This window comes from Hemitrygon akajei, chromosome 5 (assembly GCF_048418815.1).
Source record: "Hemitrygon akajei chromosome 5, sHemAka1.3, whole genome shotgun sequence".
Lineage (NCBI taxonomy): Eukaryota > Metazoa > Chordata > Chondrichthyes > Myliobatiformes > Dasyatidae > Hemitrygon > Hemitrygon akajei.
In genome coordinates, this window is record NC_133128.1 from 162,402,090 (window position 1) to 162,425,298 (window position 23,209).

Here is a 23,209-nt window from a genome sequence, read left to right on the forward strand (position 1 = left end):
TCACATACTTTTTTTTAGCCTAGACCGTGATTATTTAAAATGTATACTCAGTATTGACGACAAGTAGTACAATTGTTTGTGTGTTATTAGTTTAGGCAGACTGTTTGCTTATTATTGTGACTAGATGAAGATCAGACCATATTTTATGAGTAGTTATTTCAGAAAATCAGGTAATGGCAAAGGGTTGACAAACTTTTTCTTGCAACTACATTAGTAAACATGCTATGATTATTAAAATCATCAAGTAAATCTAAAGAATTGCAAAGCAGTCAGTTTTTCTTCAAATACACTTTATTTACAACCTGCACAGACATGAATGGTTTGAATATTTTAAAATTAGACACTTGCATTATTCATTTCAATTAATTTGATATTTAACACTGCCAATTTCATATTCAGTATCTTTGTAAAATTGTAAATTATGGATTTGGCAGTGGTGCTTGATACACTCTGTAATGTGACAATGGCTTTAACACTGTGCTCCATGTAATGATCTATAGAATAACTTAATCAGAATGGTTAACTTTATTTCACTCTCCTTTTAAGTATGCAGTCTCAAATCCGATGTTCAGATGGCTCTACATCTTTCTTACCCGAAATGAGCTGAAGCACATAGTTTCAAGGGAATATTGTTCTTTAAATAGATCACATATTTGATTTAAATGATTGCAGCTCAACAGCGCAAAATGTGGCAATACTGACCTTCATTATCATAGCTGACAATGTCAGAGAATATTGGCACACAAATTTTGGACAATTTTGAAAGGCTGATTTCCACTACCGGCAGTTTACAGGGAACATTACAATCATGGCAAAGGCCATATTACCAAATTCTGCATTTTTTCATAAGCAGCACAGGAGAGGTCTATAGGATCAAACATTAAATAAACATCGGACTGATTTCTTTTACATGAAGTCTTTTGAATCTCCAAGTCTATGTTCAACATGCTTGTCTCCATGTTCCTTAATCTTCCAAATCCAAATTGTCTAATTCATCATCTAGCTCATCAAGATCTTCTCCAGTAAAGAGATTTTCATCTACTGGGACACCATCAATATGACCATCTGCTAATTCTCCATCTAGTTTAACATCTTTTCCATTATCAACTCCTCCCGAGGCCTCATCTAATTTATTTTCTGCAAATAAATGAAATAATACATAATGAGAGATTCTGCAATGAAAATAAGGGTTCGGTGCATATTTCAACATGTCCAAAGAAAGCAAGCCACATCCACATATCCAGACATTTAGCAAAATTAAGTTACATGGAATGAAAAAGAAACACTAATGGTGCATTGATAAAACTAAATGGATGTTTGCCAGTTAATTCGATCTGCTTAATATTTTCAATTAATGGTAAATTAAATCTTATTTTGCTTCCCAGTAATGAAGCACATCCACCATGATTGCCAGCTTTTTTTTCCATTTTTTATGTTTGTTGTCCTTTATTAAATTTGTTTTCTGACAATTTAATAAGCACTAGCTCCTATACAGGGGAAAAATAAAAGCTCTACTCGACACATTAAAGTAAAATTTGACCAGACCCAGACAATCAATCTGCTTCAAAAGGATGAATATTAATTGCATACTTAGCTTTTACCTTCCTCCCCCATTCCTTCATTTAAACCAGAGCACTAGTCCAGTGATATGAGAATTATAAACAGCTATGCCGTAAGTTGCAATGGGGGTTTACAATGGCCTGAATAAAACTTTAGGAGAGAAACTGTGGTTTGTGCAACCAAAGAACCAAAAAGATACTTAACAGAATCCAATAAAGCTGCTTCAAGGAAAACCTATGCCACCCAATTTCAAATAGCAAACATCCTTCAATTCAGCCAATTTGGCAATAGCTTTTCATTATTTCACCATTTAGTCAGTCAACCAGTCTATTAAATTAAAACATTCATCATAAAGCCACAGTGCTTAATTTAGAACACATCAGGGAGTCTTAATGTTGCAGGATAAAAATAGTGTTTTAAATTATCCATATTGCCCCACTCCAAAAGTTGCAACACACCTGTAAGTTGCGTCAAGTGTACAAAACAGGTCCTGAAATTTAAGGAGTTTATGCTGACATCGGTAATATGAAGGTGAATTAATAGTACAAATAGAATTAGGTTCAATCTAACCAGCATTACAGAGACAAGGTGACCAAGTTTGGCAATTACTTATCCTAAGATTCTTCACATAGAGGCAATATGAAAAATGGAAAAGGAGGCTGAATAGCATTGATATGAAATGCTCAAAGAGGAAGGCAGGAATTTGTCTCAGATGATTAAGTAATAGGATTAGCCTGAATCAAGCTGAGAAACTGCAAGGGCAGGAAGTATATACATCATCCTAACACTTGCAATGCAGTGTACAGTATAAAAATCAGGAAATTAGTGATGCATGTTAAGAGGTAACATAAATCTTACCTAACCTAACATTGAAATAATGTGTTTAGTTTACAATATACAGAACTCTTCAAGGCAGATACTACAATGAAAGGTAAAATTATACTAGGTTGAAAACAGAAGTGTATAGTGTGGCTAAATAAACTAAACCCAAGATTAAGACAGATTTACATTGTAGTAGAGGGCTAAAGTACAATCAGGGACAGTAAAATACCAATGCAACCAAAAAATAAAATCAGGTTGGATACATCTAGAGGCCTGCCTTCACAAACACACAAGTCCTCCCAGAAATAACAGAACAGGTCTACAGCTCAAAGCCTGATTATCTGAATCCTAGAATTCAGGAAGTAGTCATGGAGTTGGCATAAGCACTAATCAGTATTTTACAAAATTCCAGATTCTAGTATTAGTCAGAGATTGGAAGAGAGCAAATAAAACTCCATTCCTTCAGGTAAAAAGGCAGACAACAGCAAGCTTTAGGCTAGTTAGAAATAGGGAATAAATTGAGACCATAGGATGTAAGAAGAGAAATAGGCCATTTTGGCCCAATGAGTCTGCTCTGCCATTCAATCATGGCTGATTTATTCCTCAATCTCATTCTCCTGCCTTTGTCTCAGGCAACATTTGGTGCCCTTACTAATCAGAACCTATCAACCTCCTCTAAATATAGCCAATATAGCCTCTCTGACTAAAGAAATTACCCTTCGTCTGTTCTTAAGGAACATCCTTCTATTCTGAGCCTGTGCCTACTGATCCTAGACTCCCCTACTGTAGGAAATACTCTCTCCACACCCAATCTATCTACTTCTTTAATGAGACCCCCCCCTCCCAATTCTTCTAAACTCCAGTGAGTACAGGTCCAGAGCCACCAACACTCCTCATATGTTAACCCTTTCATTCCCAGGGTAATTCTCAGGAATGTGTTGGCGTGTGGCCAAGTGGTTAAGGCATTCGTCTAGTTATCTGAAGGTCGCTAGATCGAGCCTTGGCTGAGGCTGCTTGTGTGTCCTTGAGCAAGGCACTTAATCACACATTGCTCTGCAAAGACACTAGTGCCAAGCTGTATGGGTCCTAATCCCTTCCCTTGGACAACATTGGTGGCGTGGAAAGGGGAGACTTGCAGCTTGGCCAACTGCCGGTCTTCCATACAACCTTGCCCAGGCTTGCTCCCTGGAAACTTTCCAAGGTGCAAATCCATGGTCTCACGAGACTAACGGAGGCCAACAACAATTCTCAGGAACCCCCTCTGGAGTCTTTCCAACTTCAGCACATCCTTTCTTAGATTAAGGCCCAAAGTTGCTCTCAATTCTCCAAGTAAGCAAGTGGTAACACAGCACTTGGAAATAAACAATCAGACTGAACAGATTCAGTATCCATTTATGAAAGGAAAATCATGTTTGACAAATCTGAAAGATTTTGGAGTTGTATCCAAAGTAACAAAGGGCATCTTGAAGATGCAATTTTGACTTTCTGAAGGCTTTAAAAAGATGCCACACAGAATATTAAAATTAGAGCACAGAGAATTGGAAATAATATACCGGCATGGATTAAGGAGTAATTAACAGAACAGAAGCAGAAGTAATTAATAGGTAATTTCTGAGCTGGGAGATCATGACCAGTGAAGTCTTATTGTTGGGACCCACGGATTCAGCAAATGATGCCACTGATGTGGACAAGGGGATGAAATGTGTAAAAATATCAAGTTTACCAATGATACATAAACAGGCAATCATGTAGGAGTGGATGGAGAATACAGAGAGGCTCCAAGAGAACAGAGACAGTTTAGATGATTGAAATGGCATACAGCAGATGAAACATAGCAAACAAAACATGGGATCACCTACTTGGATCATAAAAACAAAACACTTTTAATATGATAAGTTGATATTCAGAGGGACTTGGGTATCCTTGTACCCAAGTTACTAGGTAGAGCAAAAAGCACATGCACATTGGCAATCATTAAAAAAGTATAATAGTAGAGCTGCTTTACTCTAGTTATATAGAGTACTGATAGGCTGACATCTGATACAGGCCACCAGGTTTCCCTACCCATGGATGTGATGCAGCAGTATTCTACTAAATTGATAAATGGAACGGCAGGTTTGTCATTGGCATCAATTTCACAGCTGTCTCATACTCCAGACTAAGGGTTCCCAACCTAGAGACCACAGATCCCTTCGTTAATGGCAGGTTGGGAAGCCTTTGTTCTGGAATTTAGAAAAATAAAAGCCAATTTCATTGAAGTCTATAAAATTAATTCAAGCAGAATTGCATGTATCACAGCATCAAAAATTAAGAACCAACTAATCAGGACATTTGAGAAGGAATTTCTCCATCCAGATGGTAGAAAATCTTTGCAATTTTCTGTGAGCTGTGGAGGCCCAGTTGACTGGCCAGATACTGAGGGACTTGAAAATGGTGAAGGGAAGAATTACCATATTGAACCCCAGAGCAGACAGAAGGGACCATCTGCTTTAATCCTATTTCTCATTTGTTCATTGGACAGTACTCAAGATGACATCAGGAGTACCAATCTTCAGGAATCTAAGGCAATAGCAGTAAAATAAAAATGATATCATATTTAGTCAAACTCAGCTACAAAACTAAATTCTGACATCAATTTCTTAGGAGGAAAATCTGATATTGATTACAAGCACTGTAACAGGTGGATAACTATACCACTTGAAATTTAACTGCATGAAAGTACTAAATTTTAGATAATTTAAACATTACCAGTGAAGATTAATCACTCAATGGAATATAAAATAGTGAAATCTGTGGCTACATATTCTTCATTTTAATAAATTCAGGTGGGTCACCTAGACTTTGCAAGAAATGTATGAATTAACCCACTCACCATCTGCATCATTTGACATTTCTTTAGGTAAACTTGCAGAATGTGTTTCTCCCTTCCGATCAAATCCAGTTGAAACCGTAATGCCAGTCTTCTCTATTTCTATTGGCACAAATCGGGAAACATCAATGTCACTGATCTGTGCTGCCTCTTCGACCTAGAATGAAGAGAATCAGTTAAAGGCCTTATGACAGAAGTAGCAGAAGGCATCGTGTAGTGAAACTTACCTCTTCGTTTTGTTCCTGAGAATACTGGGTGTCATCTGCTTCATCATCATCGGCACTGATCAATTCAGGTCGGAATTCAAAGACCTCACGTCCACTCACCTGGATGTGAAGAATTATTCCAAAATTGAGTCTTTGAATAAATATCAAACAGCATCAATTGAGTAGGTGATATTATAAGTACACATACACCAAAAGCTTTGCCGGCATTGAAATCTGCTTTCCTCTTTTCTAGGTCTTGCTGAGATTTTTCAATTTTCTCAAGTCTCTTCATTTTCTTCCAATCCAAGAAGGTTTCAAGAGTGATTCTAGTTACTTCTGGTCCCAAGGCTGCTCTCTTAAATTTAAACACAAAATCTTAATTTACATTTTGTTCAAATTCTTTACATTTTGACTCCATATAATAGGTTCGACTGACAGAGTTTAGTACAGGACCAAAAGAGTTACATTGATTTGCTATAATACACCGTAGTTAAGAATTCAAAATATTAAAATTGTACAAAACTGATATAGTTGAAGACTGCGGCAGCAAAACGAAAATCACTGTGCAACACTATTGCTATTAGATCATTTAATATCTAGCACCACCATGTGGATGGGACAGGTATATACTCAATTAATTGTGGGATACGTAGGCAAGTTGTGTCAGCGTTAAATTAAACTATGATACAAAATTCAGTTCAAGAAAGAAGATGGTTGATTTAATAAGAATGCAAACAGCTTTGTTTACAAAACCTTAAAATTTAGTTCTACTTAATTTTTATCTAAAAACTATTTTATTCAATGAGTTACTCACAACACTGACTAGGGTGAGATTAATTAACAAAATACTTTTTCTGTACCTCTGTTTCTATTAAATCTTCTAATGAAATCTCCTCTTGTATTTCTTTCTTTTGGTTTTTCTTCAGCACAAAGCCCGGTGGCAAGGCATGACGGTACATACAACTATCTCCTCCTCCAGGACAAATCCAGAACCAGCCGTACTTGTTATTCTCAATAGCTTCAAGAAAATGTTTACATACCTAACCCAGAAACAAGGAAATGAAGCAAATTTCAGTACAATTTAGTTCACCACATCCCACATTATTAAAAGTTTAAGCAAATGTAGCTACTTTCCTACTAAATTACAATAACTCCAATTAAGATGCACATTTAAATAAAGACTAGCTATACTTATTGGAATGAAATGGTTGCAAATATGGAGTCTGTACAAAAGAAATATTTTTTAAAATGTTATTCATGTTTAGAAAAGCTGATTATTATGCTTTGGCAAACAACCAACAAATCAGTTAAATCCAGTTTCTAATTCTCTAGACCCCAAACGAGTTATCCTCTTTACAGTGATGGCCACTGATCATCCTCCAATATCTTGCAAGCCAGCAATAACGATGCAAACATCTGCAGACTATGTCATCCTTGACAGTGTCAAAATACAGTAACAAGTGTACACCTGAATGTATCCCTAAATGCACGTGCATGCTCACACTCACAATTGACATAAAGTTAACACTGTTTGGTGTTGAAGATTACTTACTATTGATGTTTTCTTCTGCTCTGCCTCACCGTGTTTTTTTTGGACTACCTCTTCCAGTTTTTTCACATCCCAATTATCCATTGTGTCTGTGAGGGAAAAAAAATTGAGATTAACATTATTCTGCACTCTACCAAAGGTGGAAAGCAGTAGCCTATCCTAAACTAAAAACAGAAACCCTCTATTAAAACTTCAAAAGGTAACATAATATTAACACCATGGCTGGCACAGCGAATGTAGGGTATGGCTGGTGGGGGGGGGGGGGTGGTCAGATATGTTAGCAGACTAAATGGATCCTAGGAATCCTCTGGTTCGACATTAATCCACCTCATGGCTGCATGCATTTCTCAAGCCTGGTGATCTTGCTATGGGCAATAATCTCAGCAGTCTGTGATCGCTGATAAGCTTGTTAACATAAATCTCCAGATCGGTACAATAAAGCACAAGGGAGAGGCACCAACACCCATCACCTAACAGAGGTGATGTGACTATAGGATCTAGATAGTGATTAATCACATGGAAAGCTGCTACTGGTGCCGAAAACATCGCTCATTTTCACTGTGCTGGCCAGACTGCACGCGAGACCCGCAACTCAGTGCAGCCAACATCTTTCCAGCCCTCCTACATCTTCAAATTGCCCCAGTGGCTCACATCATACTTGGGTGCACAGAGATATCATTCGTTTACTGTGTGAGTGCCTGCGCCAGATTCCAACGAGCAGCACAGCACAAGTGGATATCTATTTTAAAGCGCAGGAATATGCAAGTTTGGGTGTTCAGATGCCAGGAGCAACTACATTATGTGAATCAGCCAGCCACAGAGTAATTCTACAATGTGCATCTCTATGATCACTCTACAATCCTGAATGCTGAAGGCTTTATTCCATTTGCTCAATTTTCATGAAGCTTATCAGGTTGCAGTCACAGAGGGAACATGCAAACTCCATAAAGCACCAGTGAGTAGAGCTGTGAGGCAGCTGTGCGACAGGGCTGCCCAATGATTGTCAATGAGTATGCAGGCAGGAGGCATCAATTATTAAAAATGTTCCATGCTGTATTACTCTTCCAAGAAATATTGAGGCCCTGGTTAAGGAGGTGGTGTATAACAGGGTTACAGGCAGGAAGGATCAAATGACGTTCTTGAGAAATAAGAAATGCAAGAGAACACTAAGAAGGGATTCAGGAGGGCTAAAAGGCATGAGGTTGCTCTAGCAGACAAGGTGAAGGAGAATCCCAAGGGCATCTACAGACATTCTAAGAGCAAGGGACAAAATTGGTCCCCTTAAATTCAGAGTGGTCATCTATACATGGAACCAAAAGAGATGGTGGAGATCTGAAATTGATTTTTTACACCTGTATTTACTCATGAGATGGACATGGAATTTTTAGAGGTGAGGCAACACAGCAGTGAGATCATGGACTGTATACAAATTACAGAGGAAGTGGTGTTTGCTGTCTTGAGGTAAATTAGGTTGGATAAATCCGCAGGAAGATGTTCTATAGGTCAGTTGTGGAGAGCACCCTCTTCTTTGTGGTGGCGTGTTGGGGAGGCAGCATTAAGAAGAGGGACGCATCACATCTTAATAAGCTGGTAAGGAAGGCTGGCTCTGTCGTGGGCACAGAACTGGAGAGTATGACATCGGTAGCAGAGCGAAGGGCGCTGAGTAGGCTACGGTCAATCATGGAAAACCCTGAACATCCTCTGCATAGCACCATCCAGAGACAGAGAAGCAGCTTCAGCGGCAGGTTGCTATCGATGCAATGCTCCTCAGACAGGATGAAGAGATCATTACTCCCCATTGCCATTCGGCTTTACAATTCAACCACCAGGGGTAAGATATGTTAAAGTGCCGGGGTTAGGACTGAGCTTAAGTTACCATTCAATGTATTTTAGTAAACTATTTAAGAACTTTTTAAAAGCTATTTATTAATGCTTTTTGAGAGGGTGATTTTAGATGCATATCATATTATACTGAGTTAAGTATTGTATGTAATTAGTTTTGCTACAATAAGTGTATGGGACATTGGAAAAAATGTTGAATTTCCCCATGGGGATGAATAAAGTATCTATCTATCTATCTATCTAGGGCCCAACAAGGTATTCCCTAGGACTTTGAGGGAGGCTAGTGCAAAAACTGCAGGGGACCCTCAGAGACATTCAAAACATCCTTAGCACAAGGCGAGGTGCCGGAGGATAGCTAATGCCGTTCGCTGTTAAAGAAAGGCTCCAAGAATAAGCTGGGAAGTTATAGGCTGATGAGCCCGACATCAGTAGTGAGTAAATTATTGGAAGGTATTCTAAGGGATCAGAGATGAGCATTTGAATAGACAAGGGCTGATTAGGGATAATCAACATGGCTTTGTGCATTGTAGGTTGAGTCTCACCAATCTTAGAGAGCTTTTTGAGTAAGTTACCATGAAAGTTGATGAAGGCAAGGCAGTGGATGTTGTCTGCAGGACTTTAGCAAGGCATTTCACGAGGTCCCACATGCGAGGTTGGTAAAGAACGTTTAGCTGCTTGGCATTCAGGATGATGTAGTAGATGTGACTAGCCTATGACTAGAGGTGTGCCTGCAGGGATTGGTGTTTGGTCTGTTGCTTATCATCTATATCTAATGACCTGGATAATAATGTAGTATACTGGATCAGCAAATTTGCAGCGGACACCAAGACTGGGATGTAGTGAACAGCAAGGAAGGCTATCAAAGCTTGCAGTGGGATCTGGACCAGCTGAAAAAAATAAAATGGGGTGAAGAATGGCAGATTGAACTTGGCCTGCATTAAACCTCAAGTTAATTTTATTATCAAAGTACTTATATGTCACCATATACAACCCTGTGATTCACTTTCTAGTGGGCATACTCTAACTATAACAGAATCAATGAAAGATTGCCCAATTAGAGTGTTGAACCAGAGTGCAGAAGACAACAAACTGCAAATACAAAAATAAGAAACAATAATAATAAATTAATTAATAAGCACTAAATATTGAGACAGGAGAGTCCATCGATTGTGAGAACTATCCAATGATGGAGCAAGTAAAGATGAGTAACGTTATCCCCTTTGGTTCAAGAGCCTGACGGTTGAAGGGTAGTAACTGCTCCAGAACCTAGTGGTGTGAGTGCTGAGGCTCCTGTACCCTCTTCCCGATAGCAGCAGTGAGAAGAGAGCATGTCCTGGGTGGTATCAGTCCCTGATGATGGATGTTGCTTTCCCGCGACAGTGTTTCATGCTCAATGGTGTTAAGAGCTTTACCCGTGACGGAGTGGGCCATATCCACTACTTGTAGGATTTTCCATTCAGGGGCATTGGTGTTTCTATACAAGGTGAGATTCAGCCAACTAATATACACATCTATAAGCATTTGTCAAAGTTTTTAAAGGTCATGCCGAATCTCCGCAAACTCCTAAGGAAATAGAGTCGCTGCCATTCTTTCTTCGTAATCAAATTTGCATGTTGAGCCCAGGACAGGTCCTCCAAAATAACAACAGCGAGGAATTTAAAGTTGCTGACCGTCTCCACCTCTGATGAGGACTGGCTTCCTACTCTTGAAGTCTATAATCAGCTCCTTGGTCTTACTGACATTGATCAAATCAAGTTTAATTGTCATTCAAACCAAACATAGACAGCATTCCTCCGGGGCCAAGGTGCAAAGCATTCAAAATAGCAAGCAAATATTTAAAAAAAAGAGTAACGTAATTCAAAATAGAATGAAGAAGCATATTCACTAGAAAACATAGTGACAATGTCCAGCAATCAATGATACAGTCCTCTGCTCAAAAACGAAAGGACAGTACCAAAGGCCAGCCCCCAGCTGAGCTCACCATGTAGTAGTGCTTTTGCGTTGCTCACCTGATCTGCAGCAGGAAAGACTGACGCTTGAGGCCTAGTACTTGCTACAACTGAGGCTATGCAGCTCCGATGTTCACTGCCCCTTCACCAAACAAAGGTAACAGGCCTTCTTCGGCAACTTATATTATCACTGTCCAACAGAGTCTTGCGATCGCAAGCAAAATGCCCGAGACAATCTCCCATGGTTATAATGCACCAACTGCGATGCTTCCGAGTAGCCGGCTGCAGATCAGCTCCTCCAAACCCAAACCAGCTCCTTCTCCAGCACACCGGCTGACCTCTTTGTCTCCTTGACTGGCTCCACTGCAGACACCAGTCCATTTACTCCAATCAATGAGCAGCTCACAAATGGAGAAGACCTGTAGCACCCAATGTTCTTACAGTAGAATTGTCTTGTAATCACAAAAAAACCCAAATTTTACAGAGAGAAAAGCACCCCTGCTTGGTCTCCAAGAGGCCGCCGTGTTCACATGTGCCACCATCTTATCAGAAGTTCACCCATATTAGAAGAGTAAGAAGCTGTCATTATGACATCACTCAGCCAGAGTTTCAATCTCCCTCCTACATGCTGTTTTATCACCACCTTTGATTTGGTCTACGACAGTGATGTTGTCAGTAAACTTGAATATGGCATCGCTTAGCCACACAGTCATAAGTGTAGAGTAGAGCAGGAGGCTAAGCACACAGCCTTGTGGTGCACCTGTGCTGATGGAGATCATGGAGACATCGTTGCCAATCCGAACTGACTGCAAGGGAGGAAATCCAGGATCCAACTGCACAAGGAGGTATTGAGGCCAAGGTGTCGGGCGCTTACTGATTAGTTTTGAGGGGATGAGGGTATTGAATGCTGAGCTCTAGTTGATAATTACACCTTTGCTGTCCAGATGTTCCAGGGTTGAGTGAAGAGTCAATTAAATGGCATCTGCTGTGGGCCTGTTGCGAAGGTTGGCAAATTGGGGATGATCCAAGTCACTTCATCACCAACCCTTCATTACTGTGGATGTAAGTGCTACTGCACGATAGTCATTGAGGCAGGTCACTATGCACTCACTGGGCACTGATACCTGTAAGGAGTTTGTACGCTCTCCCTGTGATCTCTGGGTGTTCCGATTTCTTCCCACAGTCCAAAGATGTACGGTTGGTAGGTTAGCCGGTCATCGTAAATTGTCCTGTGATTAGGCTAGGAGTAAAACTGGGTGATTGCTGGACAGCGGGGCTCAAAGGCCGGAAGGGCTTACTCTGCGCAGCATTTCAAAAAAAAATTAAATAAATGGATATAATTGAAGCCTGCTTGAACCAGGTGGGTACCACGCATTGCTGGAGTGAGGGGTTAAAGATCTCAATGAACACATTTGTTAAAATTGATCAGCATAGTAGGTCTTTAGTACTTGGTCGGGCACCCTATCTGGGCCGGATGCTTTTCGTGGGTTTACCTCAAGGCTGCGTGCACATCAGCTTCAGAGACCGAAATCATAGGATCACCGGGGGATGTGGGAGTTCATGATGGCTTCTCCATGTTTTGACAGTCAAAACGAGCATAGAAGGCCTTGAGGTCATCTGGAAATGAAGCCTTGTCTATGACGTTTTGATTTAACTTTATAAGAGGTGATAGTTTTCAAGCCTTGTGACAACTGTCGAGCATCCTTTGTTGATTCAGGTTTGGTTCGGAATTGCCACTTCAAACATGAGATTGTACCTGGACCTCTTGTAACTTTCTTCGTCACCAGACTTGAATGCCTCGGGTCTGGCTCTCGGCAGATTTCAGATCTCATGGTTCATCCAGGGCTTCTGAATGGGAAGACCCTGAATGATTCTGTGAGAACACTTGTCTGCAGCTGATTTAATGAAGTTAGTTATAATCATGATTTATTCATTCAGGTCCCTAGATGAGTCCTTGAATATGGTCCAGTCCACTAACTCGAGGCCACTCCTCTGTCACCTGCAACCACTTCTTTGATGTTTTAATCTCTGGAGCTTTGCTCTTTGGCGTCTGCCATATGCAGATAGGACAGTCAAGTGATCAGATTTCCCAAAATGCGATCTGGACATGGAACGGTGAGCATTCCTCATTTTAGTTTAATAGTGGCCTACTATGTGTGGATCTCTGGTGCCACAGGTTATATGTTGACGGTAACTGGGCAGGGTTTTCTTCAAACAAACTTGAAGTCTGTGACTATGATTTGAAATGCGTCGGGATCAACTGTTGTTTGTTTGGAGATGGCATTAAGCAATATCGTGAGCACTTGATTATAGTCGGCCGCTGGTGGTATGTAAACTGCGATAAGAACAAGCATGAGGTGTTGCACTTTGGAGGACAAACCAGGATAAGATTTACACAGTGAGTGGTAGGGCACGGAGGAGTGTGGTAGAACAGAAAGACCTGGAAATGCAGGTCCATAGTTCCTTGAAAATGGTTCACAGGTAGAGAGGGTCGTAAAGAGATTTTGGCTCACTGGCCTTCATAGTGCTCATAGTATGAGCACGGGAGTTAGGATGCTAAGTTGAAGTTGAATAAGAACGTGGTGAGGCCTAATTTGGAGTATTGTGTGTAGTTCTGGTCACCTAACTACCAGAAACATAGCAATAAGATTAAAAGATTGCAGTGAAAACTTACAAGGATATTGCTGAGACCTGAATTAAAGGGAAAGGGTGAATAGGTTGGATCTATCTAGCTTATTCTCTAGAGAGTAGGAAAATGAGGGGAGATTTAATTGAGGAATACAAAACAAAGAGGGGTATAAATAGAGCAAATGTAAGTAGGATTTTTCCACTGTGGAGTGAGACTAAAACTGGAGCTCATGGGTTAAGGGTGTAAGGTGAAATGTTTTAGGTGAAGAAAAGGGGAAACTTCTTTGCTCAGAGGATGGTAAGGATGTACATGAGCTGCTAGCACAAGTGATGAATGTTTTTGATTTCAACATTTGATTAAAAAAAATGGATAGGTACATGGATGTGAGGGTTATGATCTGGGTGCAGATCGACGGTAATAGGTTAATAGTTCGGCATGGGCTAGAAAGGTCCGTTTACACTGTAGTGCTCTATGACTCGATGACCAAACTAAAAACTCATCAGGTCAGGAAACATCCATAGAGAAAGCTACAGAGATAATATTTTGGATTTGAGCTAAGAGAATATAAATGCAACAAACAATCCTATAAATGCAATAAAAGCAACAAACAAACTGGAGAAACTCAAGAGGACCAAGCAGCACCTTGACCACTGAGCTCCGCCAGGTTTGTGTTTTGCTAACAATTTAGCTTTTCCGTAGATTTTCAAAATTCCCACTAACCATCTGTCAAGAACCAAACTTTTTAAACTTAAAAAAAATTTCAAAAGGACATTATTTGTAAATTGCCTGATACTCTCAAACATGGCTGAATTCAATCTTTACATAAAAATTGTTGCATACATTTAAGTACATTTACAACATGACAGACAAGCCTCATATAGACAAAAGGGAGCAACAAAAACATTTGGAGGAAGATATTAACTAGAACTGGTCAAATTGATACCTCTTTATATTTGACCCATAAAATGAATTCCTGCATTTTGTACTGAAAGAGCAAGCATGCAAGAACAGACAGCCTGGAAGTTAGTGCCTTCCTCTGTAACTGTACTTGACTTTCTGACTCACAGACTGCAATCAGTAAGGATAGGCAGTAACTTCTGCCATTATTATCCTTAACACTGGTGCACCACAAGGCTGTGCCCTCAAACCCCTACTCCATTCTCTGTACACTTATGACTGCACTGTCAGATTCTGCTTTTAACTCTGTCTAAAAGTTTGCAGATCTGACACCACTGCAGTGAATCACATCTAAAATATTGAGGAGTACAGGAAGTAATGGTGAGTTTAGTGACAAAAACCTTTCCCTCAATGTCAACAAAAAAGCTGGTCATTGACTTCAGGAAGAGGGTAGTGCATGTTCTCCTTATGTCAATGATGTTGAGGTTGACAGCTTCAAGTTCCTAGGTATGAACATCACCCGAAGCCTGTCCTGGTTCAACAATGTCACAGCTAAGAGAGGCCATGAACACCTCTGCTTCCTCAGGAGGCTAAAGAAATTGGCATGTCCTCATCCACTCAACAATTTTTAATCGATGTACCCTGGAAAGCACCCTGCCTGGATACAATAAAACTTGGTATGTCCACTGCACCACACATGACCACAAGAAACTAGAGTTGTGGACACAGCTAAATGCATCAAAGGAACCAGCCTCTCCTGTTTTCTCCTATCATCAGGCAGAAGATACAAAGCATGTACTAGACTGAAGGACAGCTTCTATTCCTAAGTTGCAACATTCTGGAACAGACTTCTTGTATAATAAAATGGACTCATGGCCTCAATCTACCTTGCTATGATCTCACACTGTATCACTTACCTGCACTCCACTTTTTCAGTAGTGTTTACACTTTATTCTGCATTGTTATTGGTTTATTCTGGCTCAGTTCAGTGTGTAATGACTTGAGCTGTAGGCAAGGCAAGCTTTTCTCACGGTACCTTGGTACATGTACCAATAGTAAACCAGAACCAATTAAACAAATTTAGATAATAAATACTGCCACACACTTAAATTTTGGCTAATGACTTGTCAACTTACCCTTTTCAAGATCCTCATCTCTGGCATCTACATACATACTGCGCTTTTCACTCTTTCTTTCAAGGGACATGTCATGTGAAAACTTGCATTTGTCACCTTTGGTACATTGCCCTTGTTTGAAAAAAGCACAGACCACAGATTTGGGATCAGCTCCTAAAAAGAAAACAAAAAGGAAGTCACATTATATATATGATGCATTTCCAATTACCAAATAATACTTAATACTACTGAGCTAATACAAAGTACTCTTATTTCTGTTTCCCAACCACTTTCCTATTTTAACCAATGTACAGTACCGTGCAAAAGTCTTAGGCACCTAGTTATATAAATGTGCCCAAGACTTTCATACAATACTGTAGATCATACAGCACAACAGCATTGCAGTTGGTGTAACATTAAAATGGATAGAATTAGTGCCAGTTGGAAGATCAGGGTTTCATTCCTGCCGCTCTCTAGAAGGAGTTTGTATGTTTTCCCCATGACTGCGTGGCATTCCTCTCCCATTCCAAAGGACGTACAGTTAGGGTTAGGGTGTTGTGGGTATCCTATGTTGGCACACTTACAGGCTGCCCGAACAATCCTTGCTGACAGATTTGATACAAATGATACATTCTGCTGTATGTTTTGATGTACATGACTAAGCAAATCTTTATCTTTAAAAATAAAACTAATTTTAGATAACACCCTGATTAATCAAGAATCTATCAACCTCCACCTTAAATATACCCAATGACTTGGCCTGCATAGCCATCTGTGGCAAAGAATTCCATATATTCACCACCCTCTAGTTAAAGAAAATTTTTCCCATCTCTGATCAAAATGGATGTCCCCAATTCTGAGGCTGTGCCCTCTGGTCCTAGACTCCCCTACTATAGGAAACATCCTCTCCACATCCAATCTATCCAGACTTTCAATATTTGATTAGTTTCAATAAGATTTCCCTATTCCATTCTTCTAAATTCCAGCAAGTATAGGCCTAGATTCAAACGCTCCTCATACGTTAATATTTTCATTCCCAGGAGCAGTTTTGTGAACCTCCTCTGGACTCTCTCCAATCCTAGCACATCCTTTCTTAGGTATGGGGCCCAAAACTGCTCATAATACTCTCCTTGAAAATAATGTTAACATTGCATTTGCCTTCCTTAGCACAGACTCAACCTGCCAGTTAACCTTTAGGAATCCTGCACAAGGACTCACAAGCCCTCTGCACCTTCGATTTTTGAAGTTACTCCCCATTTAGAAAGCAGACCACGTCTTTATTCCTTTTGCCAAAGTGTATGACTATGCACTTCCCTACATTATATTTCATCTGCCAATTCTTAGCCTATTTCCCAAATCCAAGTCCTTCTGCAGACATCCTGCTTCCTCAACACTACCTGTCTTTATTCCCACTCTCTGCCTCCTGCCAGCCAATCTTCTATCCATTTTAGTAACTTTCCTGTAGCATTATGAGGTTTTATTTTGTTAAGTAGGCTTGTGCAGCATCATGACAAAGGCCTTATGAAAATCCAAACAAACAACGTCCACTGACTCTTTGTCTATCTGGCCTATTATTTCCTCAAAGAATTCCAACAGATTTGTCAGGCACTGCTGTTCTGCCATCAATCCTGCCAGCGCCCTTTTCAATCAACTTTGGATGCTCCTCTCTCATGCTTCTGTAATTCGCTTTACTCCACTGTAATACTGACATTCTCCTTCACAAACTGCAGGGCGAATTCTATATTATAGATAGATAGAGATAGATAGATAGATAGATAGATAGATACTTTATTCATCCCCATGGGGAAATTCAACTTTTTTCCAATGTCCCATACACTTGTTGTAGCAAAACTAATTACATACAATACTTAACTCAGTAAAAAAAAATGATATGCAACTAAATCACTATCTCAAAAAGCATTAATAATAGCTTTTAAAAAGTTCTTAAGTCCTGGCGGTTGAATTGTAAAGCCTAATGGCATTGGGGAGTATTGACCTCTTCATCCTGTCTGAGGAGCATTGCATCGATAGTAACCTGTCGCTGAAACTGCTTCTCTGTCTCTGGATGTAGAGGATGTTCAGAGTTTTCCATAATTGACCGTAGCCTACTCAGCGCCCTTCGCTCAGCTACCAATGTTAAACTCTCCAGTACTTTGCCCACGACAGAGCCCGCCTTCCTTATCAGCTTATTAAGACGTGAGGCGTCCCTCTTCTTAATGCTTCCTCCCCAACACGCCACTACAAAGAAGAGGGCGCTCTCCACAACTGACCTATAGAAAATCTTCAGCATCTCACTACAGACATTGAATGACGCCAACCTTCTAAGGAAGTACAGTCGACTCTGTGCCTTCCTGCACAAGGCATCTGTGTTGGCAGTCCAGTCTAGCTTCTCATCTAACTGTACTCCCAGATACTTGTAGGTCTTAACCTGCTCCACACATTCTCCATTAATGATCACTGGCTCTATATGAGGCCTAGATCTCCTAAAGTCCACCACCATCTCCTTGGTCTTGGTGATATTGAGACGCAGGTAGTTTGATCATTATGATCACTGTCTAAGGGTTCCTTTACCTTAGGTTTCCTAATCAAACATGGGTCATTACATAACACCCAATCCAGAGTTGCTGTTCCCTAATGAAGTCAACTACAAGCTGTTCTAAAAAGCCATTTCGTAGGCATTCTATAAATTCCCTCTCTTGGGATCCAGCGCCGACCTATTTTCCCAATCTACGTGTATATTGAAATTCCCCTCATGATTATTGCAACTTTGCCCTTTTTGCATGCCTTTTCTATCTCCCATTGTAATTTGTAGCCCACATCCTGACTACTGTTCCCTTTATGATAGCTTCTCAAAAATGTGTCCGTCCATGATTGGCAATGATTAGTATAGTTCTACCTCAGATCATTACATGTATAACTTTCAAATGCTGTTGTTCGTTTCTACCCAGAAAAAAAAAACTAAAACTGTAGACTTGCTGGAAATATACATGAAGAAGTTTATAAGTATTAATGGTCAGTCACAATTTCTTTGTACATACTTATTTAAAAAAAACCATGAAAACTGGTTAGAGTTAAAATTATAGGTCTCCACTTCTGATCTTCAAAATATGCAAAGTAATTTCTTTGCAAGATAAGAAAAAATCTTACAGGGTTAGACAGGATAGGTGCAGGGATTATGCTTCCTCTGGCCATGTGCCAGTCTCAACACAGGCAGTCAGCTTTTCGGATTAAATGAGAAATCTTGTGACACAATGCGCATGGTATCTTTGGAATTCTCTACTCCAGAACCTCAGACATTTAAAATAAGGGAATCACAGAATTAGGGGTTAGTGCTGAGAAGAGCACTAATGTAGAAAGATCAGCTAGGACAGGGGTTCCAAACATGGGGTCATGGCCCCTTGTTTAATGGTAATGGTTCATGGCATAAAAAAGGTTGGAACCCGAGCTAGGATCTTGTTGGTGACAGAACAGGCAGAAAGGAGCTAATTAACCTACTCCTGCTTTTACTTCTTGCATTACATCTTTACTTTGTTACAACAGTAAGAAAATTTCCAGAAATCTCAGCATCATCACAAACAGGCATATGTTGCTCTACAGAAATTAGGAGTGGGATGCTACAGGGAATGTGGCAAATAAGGTGGGATATTGGGGGGGGGGGGGTCTGGGCAAGAAATGATGGTAGTAGTAAGATAGTGGATATTAACACAACTAATATAATTAATGGAGGTTTTCAATCTGAGTCTAGGACCCAAAGGAACAGACTCAGAATAAGATATCCCTTTAGAATAGGAATGAGGAGGAATTTCTTTAGCCAGAGGGTGGTGAATCTGTGGAATTCATTGCCACAGATTGCTGTGGAGGCCAAGTAATTGGGTGTATTTAAAGTGGAGTTTGATAGGTATATGATTAGTAAGGGAGCCAGAAGTTACAGAGAGAAGGCGTGAAAAAACGGTTAAGATGGACTATCAACTATTTTTCAGTCTTACAGTTGATGTACCTGAACTGTTTTGTTTGTTCCTTGTTTGTGCATGAAGGGGGATGGGGGGAGCAATCTGCTTGATCGGTTTTGCTTTTTGTTGTGTGGGAGGAAGGATTTGAGGGTCGATGTGCATGTTCCGTTTTTGTGTGGGGAGAGGTTGATGTGCCTGTTCCATATTTGTTCATTTTTTTTGTGGGGAGGTGGGATTTGGAGTTGATGATCATGCTGCCTTTCTTTCATGGCCACCTGGATAACTGAAGAATTTCAAAGTTGTATAACATTGAAACGTAGAAAACCCACAGCACAATACAGACCCTTCGGCCCACAAAGCTGTGCCAAACATATCCTTACCTTAGAACTACCTAGGCTTACCCATAGCCCTCTATTTCTCTAAGGTCCATGTACCTATCCAAGAGTCCCTTACAAGATCCTATTGATTCTGCCTTCACCCACCACCACCAGCAGCCCATTCCACACACTCACCACTCTCTGCATAAAAAAACTCACCCCTGACATTTCCTCTGTACATAGTTCCAAGCACCTTAAAACTATGCCCTCTTGTGCTTCCCATTTCAGCCCTGGGAAAATGTCTCTGACTATCCACACAATCAATGCCTCTCATTCTCCGACACTCCAAGGAGAAAAGGCCAAGTTCACTCAACCTATTCTTATAAGGCATGCTCCTCAATCCAGGCAACATCCTTGTAAATCTCCTCTGCACCCTTTCTATGGTTTCCATGTCCTTCCTGTAGTGACGCGACCAGAACTGAGCACATTACTCCAAGTTGTGTCTGACCAGGGTCCTATATAGCTGCAACATTACCTCTTGGCTCTTAAATCAATCCCATGGTTGATGAAGGCCAATGCACTATATGCTTTCTTAACCACAGAGTCAACCTACGTAGCAGCTTTGAGTGTTCTATGGACCCCAAGATCCTGCTGATCCCCCACACTGCCAAGAGTCTTACCAGTAATGCTGTATTCTGCTATCATATTTGACCTACCAAAATGAACCACCTCACACTTATCTGGGTTGAACTCCGTCTGCCACTTCTCAGCCCAGTTTTGCATCCTATCAATGTCCCGCTGTAACCTCTGACAGCCCTCCACACTATCCAAAACACTCCCAATCAGCAAATTTACTAACTCATCCCTCCACTTCCTCATCCAGGTCATTTATAAAAGTCACAAAGAGTAGGGGTATACTTTGATAATTAATGAACCTTTGAAAAAAACGTGCAAATAGTCAGAGAATACTACAGTACAGGCCCTTTAGTCCATCTAGTCCACACCGAACTATTAATCTGCTTAGTCCCATCAACCTGCACCTGGACCATATCCCTCCATACCCTGTCCTATCCATGTATCTGTCCGAATTTCTCTTAAATATCTTTATATGTTTTGACTAAGAGCATATATATCTTAAGCCATGACTATCTGCAGCTTACATTTAAATAAAATGCTGTTAAAGTGAAAGGCATTAAGGAAAAGTTGATATTTTAATCTTCTCCACAAGACTTACTGTATACCATCATTTGAGTTAAATTTAAGAGGTCAGTTGATAAAAAAATTTACCTTTGCTGATCTTCTGAGCAACTACGACTGGTTTAAAAAGTTCATTAAGCTCTTGGAGTTCTTTCTTTTTATCATCCTTCTTAGATTTCTTTTCATCACCAAAAGGTATCTAAAGAATGCAAGTACACTATAAATAAGGAAGCATAATGCTTGGAAATCTCACTTGAGGCAGAAAAAAAAACTTTATACTTTTTTAAATTCATAGCCACAGTTCAGCAAAACCTTAGCTCTCAGGTGCAAGTATTGCCTGATTCTAAAACATTTTCCTAAAAATTCTGATTTCAAATTATTACTGTACCTTTACTCAAGTTTTGCATATTAATGCCAATGAAACTGAAGGCATTCCTCAGATCGATGTTTCAAATAAATTTAATGGGTTTTGCCTGAATTTGTCTGCAAGTTTACTTACAATTTCACACAAGTTCCAGTCTTTAATCTATTCTACCTGTTTTCCACCAGTTTGTCCATGCTTGACTTGATTTGTGACAGTTTTGATGTATTTCTGCTGTTTTGCTCCTTTTTTGTTCTTCAGTCCAAATGTCTTGTCCTACAAGAGCATAAAAAAGCATAAATAGAAGAGCATTAAGTAAATGAACTACTAGACAGCGGCCTACTATCTGCTTTAACGCTGAACCTTACATTTTGTTGCTCCACTCAGTTTGCTGATGGGATGACAGAAATCCAGCACTGTTCTTCCCTTTCCCACTCTCCAACAAAATGTAAAGTTACAGTAGCATAGCCTTGCAACTGCATGTAAAGGGAAACTATTAATGTATTGCAGTCTAATAGCACCTTCACTGCTGAACCACAGTTTAAGTGATCACACACAAAATGCTAGAGGAACTCAGCAGGCCAGGCAGCATCGATGGAAAAGAGTTAAGTCAATCTTTCAAGAGACCCTTCATCAGGATTTGGAAAAAAAGATGAGAAGTCAAAATAAGGAAGTGGGGGGAAGGGGAGAAAGAAATGTGAGGTAGTATGTGATAGGTGAAACTGGGGTTGGGTGAAATAAAAAGCTGGGAAGTTGATTGGTGAAAAAGATAAAGTGCTGGAGAAGGTGGAATCTGATAGGAGAGGACAGAAGGTCATGGAAGAAAGGGAATTAGGAGGAGCACCAGGGGAGGTGATGGGTAGGCAAGGAGATGAGAAGAGAGGGGAAACCCCCCCCTTCTTAATCTGACTTATCTTTTGTCAACTCTTGATGAAGGGTCTCGGCTCGAAACATCAGCTATTTACTCTTTTCCAATAGATGCTGCCTCCAGCACTTTGTGTGTGCTGCCTGGATATCCAGCATTTGCATATTTTCTCTTGTTTGTAGTTTAACTGATCAATCTTGCTGGTGAGGAACTGCACCTACAGATCGAATGAGCACTCTACAGTGTTCTATTGCCACGAGTGATCCTCAGGGAGATGAGGAAGGATCAACACTTAAAATATCTAAACATTATTTCTCACCTTCAAATAACTTGCAAGGAGATTCATCTGACCAGAATCAACCATTCTAGACCCCTCTCCCCATCTATTTCTTTAGCCACTGTACTTTTTATACTTCAAATAATTTTTTAAAAAATGTGTTTACATTGTAAACACATGACTGTATTTAGGCTCATTTTATTCCACATCCGTACTTTAACCTCTAAGTTTATTCTATATTATCTATAATGGAATGTTGTTTTTTGTTGCATGTCATGCTAACACACCACAACAAATTCCTAATGTACGTAAATGCATATGACGAGTAAAATTGATCCTTGATTGTAGTAATCCACATAAGTAGTGTATGCTTGTATTTTCTCCCACATCCAACACTGGTGCACAAACACACAAAGCAGGAGGCCATTCAGGCCTGTTCCACCATGATGGCACCACAGTGTGGCCACTTGCTACAAGCTACTCCCTGAAGATTCACTGATTACTTCATTCAATATGATGGCTGATCACCCATTTTGGTCCCCTACTGGGGCTTTCTTGTATATTCCTATAGGACTAAGAAACAAACCTACTTCCTTCCTTAATATACCGTAGATGTCGGATTATAAGCCGCTACTTTTTTCCCATGCTTTGAACAGCATTGAACATAGCGGCTTATAATAAGGTGCGGCTAATAGAAAGTTTTTTCCCATGCCGCCAAAACATTTTGCCTCGTAACAGTAGACCAATAAAATTGATGAGTAGTTCACAGAGGTCCAATGAAATTGTACGATAAATCAAGCGCAC

At 40.1% G+C, this 23,209-nt stretch overlaps 1 protein-coding gene across 2 annotated transcripts in view; it reads right to left on the reverse strand.

Annotated features, from left to right (window-relative positions):
• Nucleotides 1–273: 273 nt before the first annotated feature.
• zc3h15 (zinc finger CCCH-type containing 15) overlaps nucleotides 274–23,209 on the reverse strand; it is a 50,790-nt gene continuing 27,854 nt past the window's right edge. The window contains exons 2-10 of one of the 2 annotated variants that reach the window (XM_073047047.1): nucleotides 21,438–21,539; nucleotides 20,993–21,101; nucleotides 15,460–15,612; nucleotides 7,010–7,095; nucleotides 6,318–6,497; nucleotides 5,666–5,812; nucleotides 5,479–5,577; nucleotides 5,255–5,408; nucleotides 274–1,137 (exon numbers count right to left, since the gene is read on the reverse strand). In XM_073047047.1, coding sequence (XP_072903148.1) covers nucleotides 965–1,137; nucleotides 5,255–5,408; nucleotides 5,479–5,577; nucleotides 5,666–5,812; nucleotides 6,318–6,497; nucleotides 7,010–7,095; nucleotides 15,460–15,612; nucleotides 20,993–21,101; nucleotides 21,438–21,539 — 1,203 coding nt within the window. In that variant the 3' untranslated portion in view covers nucleotides 274–964. Of the gene's footprint in view, nucleotides 1,138–5,254; nucleotides 5,409–5,478; nucleotides 5,578–5,665; nucleotides 5,813–6,317; nucleotides 6,498–7,009; nucleotides 7,096–15,459; nucleotides 15,613–20,992; nucleotides 21,102–21,437; nucleotides 21,540–23,209 lie in introns of those variants that run through there. The other variant, XM_073047048.1, reaches the window with a different exon arrangement.